This window comes from Coregonus lavaretus (genome assembly GCF_964263955.1).
Source record: "Coregonus lavaretus genome assembly, chromosome: 8".
Classification (NCBI taxonomy): Eukaryota; Metazoa; Chordata; class Actinopteri; order Salmoniformes; family Salmonidae; genus Coregonus; species Coregonus lavaretus.
The window spans coordinates 54,100,608-54,121,489 of record NC_139995.1 but is presented as its reverse complement, the minus strand read 5'-3'; the positions used below and the strand labels follow the sequence as shown (position 1 = coordinate 54,121,489).

At 42.8% G+C, this 20,882-nt stretch overlaps 1 protein-coding gene across 1 annotated transcript in view; it reads right to left on the bottom strand.

The window, feature by feature from the left end:
• Window positions 1–9,241, bottom strand: part of nfatc2b (nuclear factor of activated T cells 2b) — a 36,433-nt gene extending 27,192 nt beyond the window's left edge. Inside the window, 5 exon segments of the mRNA XM_084167585.1 lie at window positions 1,784–1,836; window positions 1,839–1,880; window positions 1,883–1,953; window positions 2,512–3,505; window positions 8,911–9,241. Of these exon segments, the coding sequence (XP_084023711.1) occupies window positions 1,784–1,836; window positions 1,839–1,880; window positions 1,883–1,953; window positions 2,512–3,505; window positions 8,911–9,049 (1,299 nt within the window). The 5' untranslated portion in view covers window positions 9,050–9,241.
• Window positions 9,242–20,882: the final 11,641 nt, after the last annotated feature.

Here is a 20,882-nt window from a genome sequence, read left to right as displayed (position 1 = left end):
GCTGTCCCCATTGGAGAACCCTTTTGGAACCCTTTTTTCTAAGTGTACTCATCAAAAGATGAACTGATAAAACTGTTGAAATCGGAGACATCTATAATTACTTTGAGAACATCGAGGGTTAACTACCTCCAACAATATCACAGTTCTTCTCCGTTACATAATGAAGGAAATTGACTTCATAGGTTACGAAAGGCCAACTCCCGACATAATTCCTTGCATATGTAGCGGATGGCTAATGTTTAGCGGAAGGATAGCATCACTACTGTTGCCCTGGACCCAGAAATGGCTTTCACATCCCGGGATGAGAAGACAGCTCACTGCGTAAATAACTATACATCAAAACCAGCATGGCTTAGTCAATATGTTCTGAACTTTATACTTCATATGGGTGGATTTTTCATCATTTCAAATACACTTGAAAGTTATCAAAAAGAAAGGAGGACCAAGGCACTCTTCATATATATTGTCTACCAACATCTACTATTGTATACCTTAGTAGCGCTTCCCTTCCTCCTCTTTCTACACTTGAAAGTTAACCTTGATCCCAGGCTTAATTGGTATAGAGCCGGCTGGGGACAAGATTAGGGGTCGTGTTAGGGCTAGATTAGTTTAAGTGTTCACCTTTATGTGGACAACATTTGTCAGTAAAGGAGGAAAATTGTGTGAGATGCTAGAATACAAAACAACTTCACTTAACTAACCCATTTACTCAGGACTCTTCCTCTCAAACTACTTGAATAGAACATTGTAGTAAAGAACTTGTAGTAAATAACTTGTAGTAAAGAACTTGTAGTAAAGAACTTGTAGTAAAGAACTTGTAGTAAAGAACTTGTAGTAAATAACTTGTAGTAAAGAACTTGTAGTAAAGACCTTGTAGTAAAGAACTTGTAGTAAAGAACTTGTAGTAAATAACTTGTAGTAAATAACTTGTAGTAAAGACCTTGTAGTAAAGAACTTATAGTAAAGAACTTGTAGTAAATAACTTGTAGTAAATAACTTGTAGTAAAGACCTTGTAGTAAAGAACTTGTAGTAAAGAACTTGTAGTAAAGAACTTGTAGCAAAGACCTTGTGGTAAATAACTTTTAGTAAATAACTTATTTTAAAAAAGGGTACATGAGAGTATGGGTGCTTTCACATATCCCCTGTATGATCCGGATCCCAGAGCGTTTTTTTTTACCCAAGTCTGCTCTATGAAGCGTGTCTGGAACACAAAGGAACCCTGGAACCCTGCGTCAATAGCAGGTCCAGCATTCAGGACTGGAGTGTCAGGTACCGGGTTAGTCACGTGGAACTGTTTTCCCCTTGTAAACAAGCTAGCTGGCTTATGTCATGTTGAATTTGAGTCTTGCAAATCATACCCTGAAGCGGTAATTATCAGGTCATGTGAAATCAAAACGTAATTCTCACAAATGTTCCAGGAAACCAAAACCAGCGTACCGAATTTCATATGAAAACGTCCTATGGTGGTTTCACTATGCTGGTTTTATGGTTGAATGGGTATTGTCATAATAATGCAGGCTGATACATTTGTTCATTTACATATTGTAGCTAGACACCTGAGACAGACATGGTGACATAATGACAAGGAAATACCACCACAGACACATGTTCATACACACAGGAGTACAATCTCTCTCTCTCTCTCTCCACGGGTATACCAAATTTGTCGGGGCATGGACCCTACAAGGTGTCGAAAGCGTTCCACGTGTCAACACCCATACTCACACACATACATACATAGGTTAAACAAACACACACTCCCCCCATCCCCCACACCAGTACCTGAACCACAGTGTGTCCTCCAACAGGTGCTTTGACTGCCCCCCTGCTGCCTCTGTCTCGTAGTGGGCCCGGTGGTGCTGTTTAGGCTGCTGCTCAAACAGAGCTCATACTGGTCGGAGTGACTGGGCAAGTGCCACTCCAGAGGGGGCAGAGATGGCACAGGGATGCCACTGATGAGAGAGAGAGAGAGAGAGAGAGAGAGAGAGAGAGAGAGAGAGAGAGAGAGAGAGAGAGAGAGAGAGAGAGAGAGAGAGAGAGAGAGAGAGAGAGAGAGAGAGAGAGAGAGAGAGAGAGAGAGAGAGAGAGAGAGAGAGAGAGAGAGAGAGAGAGGAGAGAGAGAGAGAGAGAGAGAGAGAGAGAGAGAGAGAGAGAGGGGAGAGGGGAGAGGAGAGAGAGAGAGAGAGAGAAGAGAGAGAGAGAGAGAGAGAGAGAGAGAGAGAGAGAGAGAGAGAGAGAGAGATGAGTAAGACAGAAAGAAAGAGTGGTGGAAAAGAGAGAGAGAGGGTTTTCACTGGTTATAGTGGAGTAAGATCATTATCGTAACATTTCCTGCCATAACACACAAAAAACGTCAAAACACGTCAGAACATTAAATCACAATTTCAAATGAACTGCTCTAAGGTTTTCTTAATACTGCTTCTTTACCTGTCATTACAGATTCATATGACTGTCATTACTTTTCATTCTTATGAGGGATCATCATTCCCATAGCACATTGCACATTATACCTGAAGGCTCCATGGGCTAGTGGAGCCGGCCAGACAGATGTAGGGATGTAGAAGGTCTCAGCCCCAGCTCTGCCTCTCCGTCCATGCTCCCCCTGGCTCTCTCCGTACGTATAACACTCAACACTGGGCCGCACCATCTTTGAGGGGACCGCCCTGGGCAGGCTGGGGTTGAGGCTGCTCAACACCTCTTCAAGGCTGGGCACCTGCTGAGGGGCATTGGCCTGGGGGTCAGCCTGGGCCAGGTATCGTTCTTGGGGGTGGTGGGGTGAGGGGCTGGGGCTTGGGCTCCGGGAGCGCTGCTGCTGCTGGCTGGTGGTCCCCAGATTGGGGCCGCTGTACTGGTCGTAGGTGCGTTTGCCCTGAGGAGAGGCGGAGCGAGAGCGGGGGTAGTCGTGGGAGTGGGGCGAGGAAGACCGCTGACTCTGCGAGTGGGGCGAGGAAGACCGCTGACTCTGCGGAACCAGGAAAGTCTCCTCTGTGATGCTGGTGCGCGGGGAGGTCCCAGGGGAGGAGTGGGCCGAGGACGTGTGGATGCCCTGGAGGCCCGGGAGGAGGTCCAAGGCGGTCAAGCCAACCGCGCCCCCACCACCACTGGGAGATACACAAGGCGAGACCCAGGGCGAGTAGGCCTCAGACAGCCAGCCCGTGGAGGAGTTGCTGCTGGCAGGGCTCTGGGGCTCTCGGTAGGCTGTGTTCTCATAGCCAGGCACGGTTAGGGCCATGGTTCTGGAGCTGGCGTCCAGGGGATGAGTCTGGTGAGGGTCCCCTGATGGGGTGATCTCAATCCTGGGGCTAGGGGAGGGAGCACCCACTGGCCTGGAAGGGAGATCCAACGAGTTAAACCCAGGCCCAGACAGGCTGTCAGGGACAGGCCCATGGTGGTAGGAGGACCGGCTGGAGGTTGTAGGGGCGCTACTGGGGATTTCGTCACAAGGGTAGGGCACCATAGATGAGGGGTTGTGATCGTCGTGAGGGGGAACCACTGAGTTGCCTGCTAAGAATATGGCAGAATGAAGGGAGCACTCATTTACGCATTATGTATTGCAAAATGTCAGGATCAGAATGGTGATTTTTCTAAACTAACACCTGCCATTTCAGTGACTATATTTTTTGTTCTTACAAATTTTGTTACCAAGTATTTTTTATGAACATCAGGCAATTACCAGTAATAATAGGAAACTTGTTCCTAAAATAGCAGGCATGTGAAATAGACACAAAGTTACACTGGGTAGAGGATTTTAAAACATAAGCATTTGACAGCTGAGTAGGCTGTTCCTCTATTGGATAGTCCATCATTCACCAGGGGTTCAATATGGCTAAGGGACAGATCGACATTTACTGGGGGAGGGGCTGGTCCAACTCAAGGTGTCATAAAAAATTGCACCCCCCTCCCCAAAGTAAAAAATATTTTCACATGACCCTCCCCTCGTACTTCAAAATAAATTGAACACCCTCCCCCTCATAGAATTAACTCAAAATATTGTTTTTCAACCACAAATAACAATAACTGTAGCAAACTTGTCTTTATCAACGTGGATATCGACTTTGCCACTTCTGCATGCTTTTGTGGCACAGTCGATGCCACGCAGGGCTACGGGCCAGAAGGTTGAGGGTTTGCCGACCACCACAGACGAGCTCACTCTCACTGCCTGTTTCATTACACTACGATCAGAGCCGGCTGCAGACAATGATCAGCTAGGGGGAAATCAGATTTTCAACATTTTGATGCCATATTTATAATTATATTAAATATATGCAACGAATTTTCCACCAACAGGTTTCTGTGCCAATGCACCACACAACCAATAAACAAACCATACCAACTTCAGGAACTTCAATATCATGGTTTGCGTTTTCAACACCACAACCTTGACAAACAGAAAATACATCCATCCCTACCTTGTAGGCTTACCCAGTAACGAAGGCTTAGCTTGACAATCTCGGAATGTCATTAAACTTTTTGGTGTTTTGTAACAGATATCTATTTCCATTCATCAATTAGCCGCTGCACAGTTTGGATTGATCGATTGATCGATTTTATTTGTCAGTTAAAAAAATACATATATACACAAAGATTTTTTTTAAGTGACCGGGATTGCACAATAAAATCGGGGACTTATTTCCATTGTAGTGCCTATTTTTTTACAGAAATATATAAACAATTACATAGATACAGACACATTACAGAGATACAGACACATTACAGAGATACAGACACATTACATAGATACAGACACATTACATAGATACAGACACATTACAGAGATACAGACACATTACAGAGATACAGACACATTACATAGATACAGACACATTACAGAGATACAGACACATTACACAGATACAGACACATTACAGAGACACAGACACATTACAGAGATACAGACACATTACAGAGATACAGACACATTACATAGATACAGACACATTACAGAGATACAGACACATTACACAGATACAGACACATTACAGAGACACAGACACATTACAGAGATACAGACACATTACAGAGATACAGACACATTACAGAGATAGAGATGAAAAAATGCTCAACCTCCAGATGAGTATGAGGGGGAGTTTCAGTACTATTCTTCCAAGCTTGTTTGGCTGGTAGCTGATTGTTTAGATGTTTTGGGGCTGCTGGTGAACCATGATGTGCAGCATAATCGAGGTGACACTGGACTAGTGAGTTGCCAGTCTTTAGGGAGTCTATAGCTAGGTTTCCATCCAAACAGATTTTCATGTGAATGTTCTAAAATCTTCCTAAAAAACAATATGCCATTTCAGAGTTTCCTTTAGGAAAATTTGGGGCCAGACAACATGACAGAGAAGATGTTAATTTACCGAACATTTGAAAAATTAAATGGACATCCATACGCATTCAGATCCAACCTGGGGCAGCCAGCGCCACCAATAAAAGAGGGATGTTGCCAAATGAGCCACATTTACCAAATGAGCCACATTTACGCGTCCTTAAAAACAGCCTATAACAAATTACAAAAACACTATTCCTTGTGTTTCGATGTGTAACATATGCAAAACGTCATAGCCTATTTTTCTGTTTTGTTTTTGGCTATTTTAATAAAACAATAATTGTCCAACTCACAGTTCAGCTGTCAGAGGCATTGCATGCATAGACCTATAGGGTTAGGTGTCCACTGTATGATATTCATATTTTAATAAATAAATATATATATATAAGAAGCTTAGGCATGTACATTACATTTTAGTCACTCAGCAGACGCTCTTATCCAGAGCGACTTTCAGGAGCAATTAGGGTTAAGTGCCTTGCTCAAGGGCACATCAACAGATTTTTCACCTAGTCGGCTCGGGGATTAGAAGCAGCGACCTTTCGGTTACTGGCACAACGCTCTTAACCACTAAGCTACCTGCCGCCCCGGCCTAACCCCAGAGAGATAGAGATGTGCCGGTGGCATAGGACAACACCGACATGCATTTCTTTATGTCAGATGGCTTCTGCGTCTGCTATACAGATAGAGTGGCTTGCGAAAGTATTCACCCCCCTTGGGATTTTTCCCATTTTGTTGCCTTACAACCCAATGTCAAAGTCAATACTTTGTAGAGCCACCTTTTGCAGCAATTACAGCTGCAAGTATCTTGGGGTATGTCTCTATTAGCTTGGCACATCTAGCCACTGGGATTTTTGCCCATTCTTCAAGGCAAAACTGCTCCAGCTACTTCAATTTGGATGGGTTCCGCAGCAATCTTTAAGTCATCCCACAGATTCTCAATTGGATTGAGGTCTGGGCTTTGACTAGGCCATTCCAAGATATTTAAATGTTTCCCCTTAAACGACTCGAGTGTTGCTTTAGCAGTATGCTTAGGGTCATTGTCCTGCTGGAAGGTGAACCTCCATCCCAGTCTCAAATCTCTAGAAGACTGAAACAGGTTTCCCTCAAGAATTTCCCTGTATTTAGCACCATCCATCATTCCTTCAATTCTGACCAGTTTCCCAGTCCCTGCCGATGAAAAGCATCCCCACAGCATGATGCTACCACCACCATGCTTCACTGTGGGGATGGTGTTCACGGGGGGATGAGAGGTGTTGGGTTTGCGCCAGACATAGCGTTTTCCTTGATGGGCAAAAAGCTCAATTTTAGTCTCATCTGACCAGAGTACCTTCTTCCATATGTTTGGGGAGTCTCCCACATGTCTTTTGGCGAACACCAAACGTGTTTGCTTATTTTTTTCTTTAAGCAATGGCTTTTGTCTGGCCACTCTTCTGTAAAGCTCAGCTCTGTGGAGTGTACGGCTTAAAGTGGTCCTATGGACAGATACTCCAATCTCCGCTGTGGAGCTTTGCACCTCCTTCAGGGTTATCTTTGGTCTCTTTGTTGCCTCTCTGATTAATGCCCTCCTTGCCTGGTCCGTGAGTTTTGGTGGGCGGCCCTCTCTTGGCAGGTTTCTTATGGTGCCATATTCTTTCAATTTTTTAATAATGGATTTGATGGTGCTCCGTGGGATGTTCAAAGTTTCTGATATGTTTTTATAACCCAACCCAGATCTGTACTTCTCCACAACTTTGTCCCTGACCTGTTTGGAGAGCTCCTTGGTCTTCATGGTGCCGCTTGCTTGGTGGTGCCCCTTGCTTAGTGGTGTTGCAGACGCTGGGGCCTTTCAGAACAGGTGTATATATACTGAGATCATGTGACACTTAGATTGCACACAGGTGGACTTTATTTTACTAATTATGTGACTTCTGAAGGTAATTGGTTGCATCAGATCTTATTTAGGGGCTTCATAGCAAAGGGGGTGAATACATACAGTGAGGGAAAAAAGTATTTGACCCCTCTGCAAAACATGACTTAGTACTTGGTGGCAAAACCCTTGTTGGCAATCACAGAGGTCAGACGTTTCTTGTAGTTGGCCACCAGGTTTGCACACATCTCAGGAGGGATTTTGTCCCACTCCTCTTTGCAGATCTTCTCCAAGTCATTAAAGTTTTTGGCGATGGTCTTGTAGCCCATTCCAGCCTTGTGTAGGTCTACAATCTTGTCCCTGACATCCTTGGAGAGCTCTTTGGTCTTGGCCATGGTGGAGAGTTTGGAATCTGATTGATTGATTGCTTCTGTGGACAGGTGTCTTTTATACAGGTAACAAACTGAGATTAGGAGCACTCCCTTTAAGAGAGTGCTCCTAATCTAAGCTCGTTACCTGTATAAAAGACACCTGGTAACCAGAAATCTTTCTGATTGAGAGGGGGTCAAATACTTATTTCCCCCATTAAAATGCAAATCAATTTATAACATTTTTGACATGCGTTTATCTGGATTTCTTTTTTGTTATTCTGTCTCTCACTGTTCAAATAAACCTACCATTAAAATGATAGACTGATCATTTCTTTGTCAGTGGGCAAACGTACAAAATCAGCAGGGTATCAAATACTTTTTTTCCCTCACTGTATGCACACACCACTTTTCCGTTATTTATTTTAAACACATTTTTGAAACAAGTTATTTTTTTCATTTCACTTCACCAATTTGAACTATTTTGTGTATATTACATGAAATAAAAATAAAAATACATTGAAATTACAGGTTGTAATGCAACAAAATAAGAAAAACGCCAAGGGGGATGAATACTTTTGCAAGGCACTGTATAGACATACAGAGGAGGGTAATTGGTTAATTTTCTATCCAAATATTTTTGGATAAAGATAAGCATTATATTGTTAGATTATAGGATTAATAATGGTAGGCCTGAAACAGTCTTCCTCACCTCAAATTCAACTGCCGGAGTCAGTTGGAGCGTCGGGGCTCAATGCCTTCATATCATAGGCCTATAGTAGCTAAAGCTTAATAATAGCCACACCATACCAAACCTTCACAAACTATTCTAAACTTTATTAGGTAATATCAAAAGTAAGTCAAGCCATTGTTTATAGGGAAAATACGAGCAGAAGAGCGAATAAACCAGGGAAAAAACACACTACCCTCCCCTGTGCCCCCCATAGAACCACACTACCCTCCCCTGTGCCCCCCATAGAACCACACTACCCTCCCCTGTGACCCCCATAGAACCACACTACCCTCCCCTGTGCCCCCCATCGAACCACACTACCCTCCCCTATTTTGGACCACCCCTCCCCCCCAATACATTTCGATCTGTCCCTAAATATAAACTAAATCACAAAGCATGCATGAATTTGAACAGTGGAGACCACAGACCAGCAAGACAAATCTATTAAAATGTATTCTAATACATTTCGGTTTGTGACTGTAGCCTTTTCTGAGTAGGCTAGTGTACAAAATATGATTATGTGATTAGGCTACCTTTGTTTTAAAAATCCTGAATAAACTTCTAATTGTTGTAAACTCCCATTTAAACATAAATTACTGATTGATTGCCCTTGACGGCCCTTCAGAAAGACGCTCTTACCTTCATTCCTGCGAAAGTCGTCAGATGGGTTATACAAAAACAGGTAAGAAAAGTCTAACTCCTCTTGACTGTTATCTTGACCAATACCTTCCACAAGCTCCAGAGAATGTGTGTCATTGTCTTCGTAGATGGAAGTCATCTTAAGCACGTAAATTATGTATCAAAATGAAAATAAAGACAAAAGAACAGCAACAGTTACATTCAACTGATGTTAGGCTATACTTTAGTCATTTCCCGACGCTTCTGTCTTAACTTTAGCCAATTGCAACAACGGAAGTCTAATGGTTCAAATGAAATATGACAGCCACATAAAAATAAATCTGACTGTCGATATTGCTTCCTGCTTCTATTCTGTTGCATAGCATAGTTGAGGCGGGTGATTTTGTGGTGATGATGTAACTGTGTCGGGTAATTTTGTATCAAATGTGTTGAGGCTGCAACTGTAGATGATATATTTGGATTCTTGCTCAATAAAATAACAGACACAGAAAACATTAAAGAGAACAGAAACAGAAAAGGCCACTGCATTTCGCATTTCAGGCGCAACAAAGCTATACTTCACTATCATTAGGCCTATTATTTAAGAAATAATTTTACATAGTTAACTTTATGTTTTAGATTAAACAGGATATGATTGACTGAGCCTGACACACCATGTTTAATTTTGGAAACATGTTAACATACTATAATATTAGTGACATGGCTGTTTTCTGTCACAAGTGGAATTGATAAACTGCAGTAGACCTATTTCATTCCTTCATGACGTACAATAGGCTACTAATCCATTGGGTGGTGCTACTGTTACATCAAACTTACACTACAGCCAATATGCCTTGTGTGGAATCAGTCATTTGGAGCAAGGGACATTTTGAATGTTAAATCCAAAGTGTATTTATTTCAGCCAGGGCCCGTATTCATGAAACATCTCAGAGTAGGAGTGCTGATCTGGGATCAGGCCCCCCCCCCCCCCCCCCCCGTCCATTTAATCTTGTGATGTGATCTAAAAAGGCAAATCTGATCGTAGACACTATATGAGACACTATATGAATACGGCCCTGCATGGGTAACAGACCTGCATCCAGTAGGAGGCATAATGACTCTAGTTTCAGAAGACATGAGAAGCTACAGTCACATGACAAGATGCCCTGCCAGGGATCATCAGATGACAAACACACACACTCTCACACACTCTCACACACGCAAACACACACACACACACACACACACACACACACACACACACACACACACACACAGTCATCAGGAAAACAGTCAGTGAGTGTAATACGAGTTCATTGATAAGGCTGTTGCTGTTGACAGAATGAGCCTTTAATCACTTGGACGGTCAACTACTTAGTTTCCCACCAGGACCCACCACAGTGTATATTCATGTCTTCACCAGGACCCACCACAGTGTAGATTCATGTCTTCACCAGGACCCACCACAGTGTAGATTCATGTCTTCACCAGGACCCACCACAGTGTAGATTCATGTCTTCATCAGGACCCACCACAGTGTAGATTCATGTCTTCACCAAGACCCACCACAGTGTAGATTAATGTCTTCACCAGGACCCACCACAGTGTAGATTCATGTCTTCACCAAGACCCACCACAGTGTAGACTAGATTCATGACTTCACAAGGACCCACCACAGTGTAGATTAAATTTAGAAATGCTGGTATTACATGCAAAAAAACACAATGCGACATTACGTACTATAACTTAGCCAGCTTGTTGACATTTTCACTCAAGAAAGCATTATCTTTATTGTTGGGGACCACAGTAAGTTACAGTCTAACTCACCAGCATTTTAAATCTAGTAAATGAATAATCATCCAAACATACATTAGAATAAGGAAAATGACTTCCGTTGTGGGGCAGTCATTTTTTACAACCTAACAGTGATAAACTATCTTACTTACATAATTTACTGTAGGCTTATCTGAACCAAAAAACTTACTGAGGGTTATTTTGCAGAGAAACGGACCCATTTGCCATGCCATTAACCTTAGCTAATTAACCTTAACCTTACAATAATCTGATCCTATCAAGATGACCAATCAAGATGTCAAAACTCAAACATCCCACCCTGGGTTTGTTTGCAGGGATGTGTCATCCATGGTCGTTGCCGAATAACAAGTTTATGGCTACAAAAAATCTAAATAGTAATACAGTACACAAAATAGGTTCAAGAGACAGTGTCCTTGCTGCCGTGATTACACAGCGAGCGGTTAACCATCAGCGATGATGTGTAATACCTTTAGGAGGTCAGTCACTCCATGGCCCCACTGCCCCCTGGGAGGGTAGCCAGCCACATGTGATGGTCATACGTGCCTCCTCGGTACACTCAGAGATCAACCCTGCTATACTTATCTATCTTGTTCACGTCCTGCACCCGTCCACCTCTTACTGACAAATCAGATTGCTGCTACTCAAATCCACCAGAGTATAGTATGTAAATGAAAACATTTGTTTATCGGTGGACAGTATGATAACAAAATGAGAATGATCAAATACTGTATTTGCAATGAGGAAGATATTACAGACCAAATTAAATGTGTAATATTAAAGGGATAGTCCACCCAATGGAGCAAGCCATTACAACAAAACCAATCAACATAAGCTTTCAGTAAGATTTTATCTACATTTTGTTTTATCGCTATTATCAGTCATCCTTCACGATTCTTCACCTGTCTCTCCCTGGTCCGCAGCATACTACAATTCCCACAATGTAATTTACCTCCCATCTTACCAAATGGGTGTGTACCGTTGTGTTGGTTAGATAAGTTACATGTTGACCACACCGCTCGCGCGCGTGCGTCTGTGTGCGCATCGCGCGCATGTTGATTTTGTCCACCCACATCAGACACGATCAGGACAAGGTCCTCTACTCCGACAATTAATCCACAGATAAAAGGGTAAACCGAGTTTGTTTCTAGTAATCTCTCCTCCTTCAGGCTTCTTCTTCTTCTTTGGACTTTATATGGCAGTTGGCAACCAACTTTAAGGGGCATTACCTCCACCAACTGGACTGGATTGTGGACCTCAGTTCATCTTTCAATCACTCACGTGGGTATATGCTCCTAAAAACCAAGGAGATGGGCGGGACTTGCAGCGCATCAAGCGTCACAAATAGAACCAAGTTCTGTTTTAGTGCTTGGCTTCGCAGACACTCATTGATGCACAATGATTGAATACAATATATGAATAATATATGCTGAGCTATATTCATTGACTATAGCTCAGCATTCAACACCATAGTACCCTCCAAGCTCATCATTATACTCGAGGCCCTGGGTCTGAACCCCGCCCTGTGCAACTGGGTCCTGGACTTCCTGACGGGCCGCCACCAGGTGGTGAAGGTAGGAAACAACATCTCCACTTCGCTGATCCTCAACACTGGGGCCCCACAAGGGTGCGTGCTCAGCCCCCTCCTATACTCCCTGTTCACCCATGACTGCGTGGCCAAGCACGCCTCCAACTCAATCATCAAGTTTGCAGACTACAAAACAGTAGTAGGCTTAATTACCAACAATGACGAGACCGCCTGCAGAGAGGAGGTGAGGGCTCTGGGAGTGTGGTGCCAGGAAAATAACCTCTCACTCAACATCAACAAAACAAAGGAGATGATAGTGGACTTCAGGAAACAGCAGAGGGTGCACCCCCCTATCCACATCGACGGGACCGCAGTGGAGAAGGTGGAAAGCTTCAAGTTCCTTGGCGTACACATCACCAACAAACTGAAATGGTCCACCCACGCAGACAGTGTGGTGAAGAAGGCGCAACAGAGCCTCTTCAACCTCAGGAGGCTGAAGAAATTTGGCTTATCACCTAAAACCCTCACAAACTTTTACAGATGCACAATTGAGAGCATCCTGTCGGGCTGTATCACCGCCTGGTACGGCAACTGCACCGGCCACAACCGCAGGGCTCTCCAGAGGGTGGTGCGGTCTGCCGAACGCATTACAGGGGGCAAACTACCCGCCCTCCAAGACACATTCAGTACCCGATGTCACAGGAAGGCCAAAAAGATCATCAAGGACATCAACCACCTGAGCCACTGCCTGTTCACCCCGCTATTATCCAGAAGGCGAGGTCAGTACAGGTGCATCAAAGCTGGGACCGAGAGAATGAAAAACAGCTTCTATCTCAAGGCCATCAGACTGTTAAATAGCCATCACTAGCACATTAGAGGCTGCTGCTGCCTATTGAAATCACTGGCCACTTTAAGAAATGGAACACTAGTCACTTTAATAATGTTTACATATCTACTCATCTCATATGTATATACTGCATTCTATTCTATAATATTCTTCTGTATCTTAGTCCATGCCGCTCAGTCATTGCTTGTCCATATATGTACAGTATATGGGTATATGTTGTGAAATTGTTAGATATTACTGCACTGTCTGTCACGCCCTGACTCAGGGGACGCTTATATGTTGAGTCAGGGTGTGTATATTCCTTGTTGTGCTTTTTCTATGTGTGGGATCTAGTATTTACATTTACATTTTAGTCATTTAGCAGACACTCTTATCCAGAGCGACTTACAGTTAGTGAGTGCATACATTATTTTTTTATTTTTCATACTGGCCCCTCGTGGGAATCGAACCCACAACCCTGGCGTTGCAAACGCTATGCTCTACCAACTGAGCTACATCCCTGCCGGCCATTCCCTCCCCTACTCTGGATGACACTGGGCCAATTGTGCGCCGCCCCATGGGTCTCCCGGTCGCGGCCGGCTATGACAGAGCCTGGATTCGAACCAGGATCTCTAGTGGCACAGCTAGCACTGCGATGCAGTGCCTTAGACCACTGCGCCACTCGTTCTAGTATGTATATTTCTATGTTGGCTGGTGTGGTTCCCAATCAGAGGCAGCTGTTGCTCATTGTCTCTGAGTGGGGGCCATACTTAGGCAGCCTATTGGCACTGTCATGTTGTGGGATCTTGTTCTGGTTAAGGTATGTTGTGTGTGCTACCTTGGACTTTCCTTTGTTGTTTTGTCGTGTGTTTATTAAGTTCAATAAACATGTACGCATGTCACGCTGCGCCTTGGTCTGACCCGTCCTTAAACGAACGTGACAGAAGATCCCACCAAACAAGGACCAAGCAGCGTGCCGAGGAGGAGCAGAGAGGATGGACTTGGCGGGAGATAAGAGAGGATCTGGCAATGAAGATGGCCCTGAAGGGGATCAGGGTGGAGAGGCAACCCCAAGAACATTTTGGGGGGGGCACACGGTGTGGACGACGAGGCAGCAGGAGGCCGTGAAAGGGCGGATCTGCAGGTTAGGAGAGGAGGCCACCATGTTACGGGGGCTATTGGTTCAGAGGGAGCAGGAGTTATTCGGTCAGAGGCAGGCGCTACAGGAGGCTAAAAGGGAGAAGGAAAAAGTAGAGGCACGGCGAGAGGAGCTGGTTAGGCAGCAGAAAGAGCGGGGGTTAATAAAGGAACCCAGTCCTGCTCCTCGCACCAAGCAAGTGGTGCGTGTCGCCAGTCCGGCCCGGCCTGTTCCTGCTCCTCGCACTAAGCCAGTGGTGCGCGTCGCCAGTCCGTGACACTGTCGGAGCTAAAAGCACAAGCATTTCGCTACACCCGCTATAACATCTGCTAAACACGTGTATGTGACAAATAAAATGGGATTTGATTTGACATGTATGTGTACATTTATTTTGCAATGCTCGCGCACGCGACACGGACGGCGTGGTCAGCATGTTAGTAATGGTGTGTTCGGATGCTGTGGGAAATTCGGAGATACGAGATCCCAAGTATCTTGCAAGTGGAAAACTCAGGCCTGAAATGATGATACCTGAGTTTACAACTTGTGACGTTTCATCACTGTCATTTCACCTTTATGACCAAATAGTGGTAAAACAAAGCCATTTAAAACCTTAATAATGTGGATAATGTAGCTAGTTTGACCTGTACAGTCTATATGGGAGGCAGGTAGCCTAGCGATTAAGTGCGTTGGGCCTGTAACGGAAAGGTCGCTGGTTCGAATCCCAGAGCCAACTAGGTGAAAAATCTGTCAATGTGCCCTTGAGCAAGGCACTTAACCCTAATTGCTCCTGTAAGTCACTCTGGATAAGAGTGTCTGCTAAATGACTAAAATGTGCAGTATGTTTTGACACATTGTCAACGCAAGCAAATTAGTAACATTATTTGTTAGCTTTTCTAAGTAGACCTCGCCATCCTCGGGGCGCTGTGCTGGCGCACACTCATCACCGTCACACACAGGGCCTCATATCAAAGTAGTGTCTACATTACCCCCCCTACCCAAGCTCAAATGCGTGTGTAGAGTTGAGCAGAGGCAGCCTGCACTTTACAAAACAACTAGGTCACGGCTAGCTAGTGTCACTAAAAAAGCATGAAATTGCATTTTGATCTGATCAACAGAATGACCTGAGGGCTTGCCATGTCAACACAGCCTTGGCATCGCCTGCTCTCTGGCACCAAAGCCAGACAGATGTTGTAACCAACCTGTGCTGTGAGTGGTCACAGAGGAGATTGTAAAAGGAGATTACAAACACACATGGAGGATGAAAGAAAAACAGGTGTGTGTTTATGCTAACACTTATAAGCAAACACACGTCAGCTCACATGTACACTCATGCAGGGTTGACGAGTAACTGATTACATGTAATCGGATTACCCAAACAATTGTAATCTGTTACATTACCAGCAACAACAAAAATCTAGAAGATTACTTCTAAGATTACTTTTAAATTCAGAAAGAATGTATGTGAAAAAATACTTTGACACCTCTCTGTTTTCTCAATGACATTCAAATCAGCATTTTAAAAAGTTGCAAGTTTAAGTTTGTTCCACCTGAGCGAGTCTGACCAAAAGTCAGAGACCACTATGATGATACACCAAATGACGACCACCAATCAGAGACCACTATGATGACACACCAAATGATGACCACCAATCAGAGTCCACTATGATGACAAACCAAATGATGACCACCAATCAGAGACCACTATGATGACACACCAAATGATGACCACCAATCAGAGACCACTATGATGACACACCAAATGATGACCACCAATCAGAGACCACTATGATGACACACCAAATGTGTTTGATGGATCCTTTTTGTCTTCTTCTAATGATGCGCGAAAAATGCACATTTTGGTACCAGGACTTGAATGGGATTTGTGCCACAAATTCTAAAATCTTTAGCATATGGAAGCAGTGTCAGGGAAACTAAACCAAAGCATGGATTGCTGTCATACCTTGTCCATAGACTGCTGACAGGGTAATGAAACAAATGTGTAAACTATCCATTTAAGGGTAAAGTAATTCAAAAGTAACAGAAAGTAATTCGATTACGTTACTGAATTTGGGTACTCCAAAAGTGATGTTACTAATTACAATTTTGGACAGCTAACTAGTAACTGTAAAGGATTACATTTAGAAAGTAACCTACCCAACCCTGCGGGCATGCTTCCATGGTGGGCCTCTAATAGAACTGGGGAGGTGTCGTAGTTACTGTACCCACCCAACACACGCTTGTTGACTCTGTTCATCCCGCTTTTAGAGTTCCTGAGCATGTGCGTCCTGAGTATTTACTACCACACTGACAAACATTTTTCCTCTACCCCAATTAAACCTGAGATTGTTACTGTACACCCCGAGGAATGTCAGTGACAGCAATTTTCTGGCCATATTTCTCCATCACTGAAAGTCCCCTTTGTAGCGGCATTTTAACATTTCATCTCTTTATGAATGAGATGCCAAACACATGTCATAGAAGAATCTGAACACAGCTTCATTGAGAAGAACAAGCTATATGTTACACAGTACACCATTTGTCATAACACCAGGACTAATACACAGTACACCAATTGTCATAACACTGGGATTAATACACAGTACACCAGTTGTCATAACACTGGACTAATATTGGGACTAATACACAGTACACCAGATGCCATAACACTGGACTAATACTGGGACTAATACACAGTACACCAGTTGTCATAACACCACTTCTCATAACACTGGAACTAATACACTGTATACCAGTTGTCATAACACTGCGAATAATACACAGTACACCAGTTGTCATAACACTGGGGCTAATACACAGTACACCACTTCTCATAACACTGGGACTAATACTGGGACTAATAAACAGTACACCAGTTGTCGTAACACTGGGATGAATACTACAACTAATACACAGTACACCAGTTGTCATAACACTGGGGCTAATACACAGTACACCACTTCTCATAACACTGGGTCTAATACTGGGACTAATAAACAGTACACCAGTTGTCATAACACTGGGACTAATACTGGGACTAATAAACAGTACACCAGTTGTCATAACAATGGGATTAATACTACAACTAATACACAGTACACCAGTTGTCATAACACTCTTTATGAATGAGACGCCAAACACATGTCATAGAAGAATCTGAACACAGCTTCATTGAGAAGAACAAGCTATATGTTACACAGTACACCAGTTGTCATAACACCAGGACTAATACACAGTACACCAGTTGTCATAACACTGGACTAATACACAGTACACCAATTGTCATAACACTGGGATTAATACACAGTACACCAGTTGTCATAACACTGGACTAACACTGGGACTAATACACAGTACACCAGATGTAATAAATCTGGACTAATACTGGAACTAATACACAGTACACCAGTTGTCATAACACTGGGACTAATAAACTACTCCAGTTGTGATAACACTGGACTAATATTGGGACTAATACACAGTACACCAGTTGTCAAAAAACGGGGACTAATAAACTACTCTACTTCTCATAACACTGGGACTAATACTGGAAATAATACACTGTATACCAGTTGTCATAACACTGTGAGTAATACACAGTACACCAGTTGTCATAACACTGGGGCTAATACACAGTACACCACTTCTCATAACACTGAGACTAATACTGGGACTAATAAACAGTACACCAAATGACGACCACCAATCAGAGACCACTATGATGACACACCAAATGATGACCACCAATCAGAGACCACTATGATGACACACCAAATGATGACCACCAATCAGAGACCACTATGATGACACACCAAATGATGACCACCAATCAGAGACCACTATGATGACACACCAAATGATGACCACCAATCAGAGACCACTATGATGACAGTACACCAGTTGTCATAACACTCTTTATGAATGAGACGCCAAACACATGTCATAGAAGAATCTGAACACAGCTTCATTGAGAAGAACAAGCTATATGTTACACAGTACACCAGTTGTCATAAAACTGGACTAATACACAGTACACCAGTTGTCATAACACTGGACTAATACACAGTACACCAATTATCATAACACTGGGATTAATACACAGTACACCAGTTGTCATAACACTGGGACTAATACTGGAACTAATACACAGTACACCAGTTGTCATAACACTGGACTAACACTGGGACTAATACACAGTACACCAGTTGTCATTAAACTGGACTAATACTGGGAATAATACACAGTACACCAGATGTCATAAATCTGGACTAATACTGGAACTAATACACAGTACACCAGTTGTCATAACACTGGAACTAATAAACTACTCCAGTTGTGATAACACTGGACTAATATTGGGACTAATACACAGTATACCAGATGTCATAACACTGGACTAATACTGGGACTAATACACAGTACACCAGTTGTCTTAACACTGGACTAATACTGGGAATAATACACAGTACACCAGATGTCATAAATCTGGACTAATACTGGGACTAATACACAGTACACCAGTTGTCATAACACTGGACTAACACTGGGACTAATACACAGTACACCAGTTGTCTTAACACTGGACTAATACTGGGAATAATAAACAGTACACCAGATGTAATAAATCTGGACTAATACTGGAACTAATACACAGTACACCAGTTTTCATAACACTGGGACTAATAAACTACTCCAGCTGTGATAACACTGGACTAATATTGGGAATAATACACAGTACACCAGATGTAATACATCTGGACTAATACTGGAACTAAAACACAGTACACCAGTTGTCATAACACTGGACTAATATTGGGACTAATACACAGAACACCAGATGTCATAACACTGGGACTAATACTGGAACTAATACACTGTATACCAGTTGTCATAACACTGCGAATAATACACAGTACACCAGTTGTCATAACACTGGGATTAATACACAGTACACCACTTCTCATAACACTGGGTCTAATACTGGGACTAATAAACAGTACACCAGTTGTCGTAACACTGGGATGAATACTACAACTAATACACAGTACACCAGTTGTCATAACACTGGACTAATACACAATACACCAATTATCATAACACTGGGATTAATACACAGTACACCAGTTGTCATAACACTGGACTAACACTGGGACTAATACACAGTACACCAGTTGTCAGTAAACTGGACTAATACTGGGAATAATACACAGTACACCAGTTGTCATAACACTGGAACTAATAAACTACTCCAGTTGTGATAACACTGGACTAATATTGGGACTAATACACAGTATACCAGATGTCATAACACTGGACTAATACTGGGACTAATACACAGTACACCAGTTGTCATAACACTGGACTAATACTGGGAATAATACACAGTACACCAGATGTCATAAATCTGGACTAATACTGGGACTAATACACAGTACACCAGTTGTCATAACACTGGACTAACACTGGGACTAATACACAGTACACCAGTTGTCAAAACACTGGACTAATGCTGGGAATAATACACAGTACACCAGATGTAATAAATATGGACTAATACTGGAACTAATACACAGTACACCAGTTGTCATAACACTGGGACTAATAAACTACTCCAGCTGTGATAACACTGGACTAATATTGGGACTAATACACAGTACACCAGTTGTCATAACACTGGACTAATACTGGAAATAATACACAGTACACCAGTTGTCATAACACTGGACTAATATTGGGACTAATACACAGAACACCAGATGTCATAACACTGGACTAATAATTGGACTAATACACAGTACACCAGTTGTCATTACACTGGGACTAATACTGGAACTAATACACTGTATACCAGTTGTCATAACACTGCGAATAATACACAGTACACCAGTTGTCATAACACTGGACTAATAATTGGACTAATACACAGTACACCAGTTGTCATTACACTGGGACTAATACTGGAACTAATACACTGTATACCAGTTGACATAACACTGGAACTAATAAACTACTCCAGTTGTGATAACAATGGACCAAAATTGGGACTAATACACAGTACACCAGATGTCATAACACTGGACTAATAATTGGACTAATACACAGTACACCAGTTGTCATTACACTGGGACTAATAAAAAACTCTACTTCTCATAACACTGTGACTAATACTGGAACTAATACACTGTATACCAGTTGTCATAACACTGCGAATAATACACAGTACACCAGTTGTCATAACACTGGGGCTAATACACAGTACACCACTTCTCATAACACTGGGACTAATACTGGGACTAATAAACAGTACACCAATTGTCATAACACTGGGATTAATACTACAACTAATACACAGTACACCAGTTGTCAAAACACTCTTTATCAATGAGACGCCAAACACGTCATAGAAGAATCTGAACACAGCTTCATTGAGAAGAACAAGCTATATGTTACACAGTACACCAGTTGTCATTACACAAGGACTAATACACAGTACACCAGATGTCATAACACTGGACTAATACTGGGAATAATAGACAGTACACCAGATGTAATAAATCTGGACTAATACTGGAACTAATACACAGTACACCAGTTTTCATAACACTGGGACTAATAAACTACTCCAGCTGTGATAACACTGGACTAATATTGGGAATAATACACAGAACACCAGATGTCATAACACTGGGACT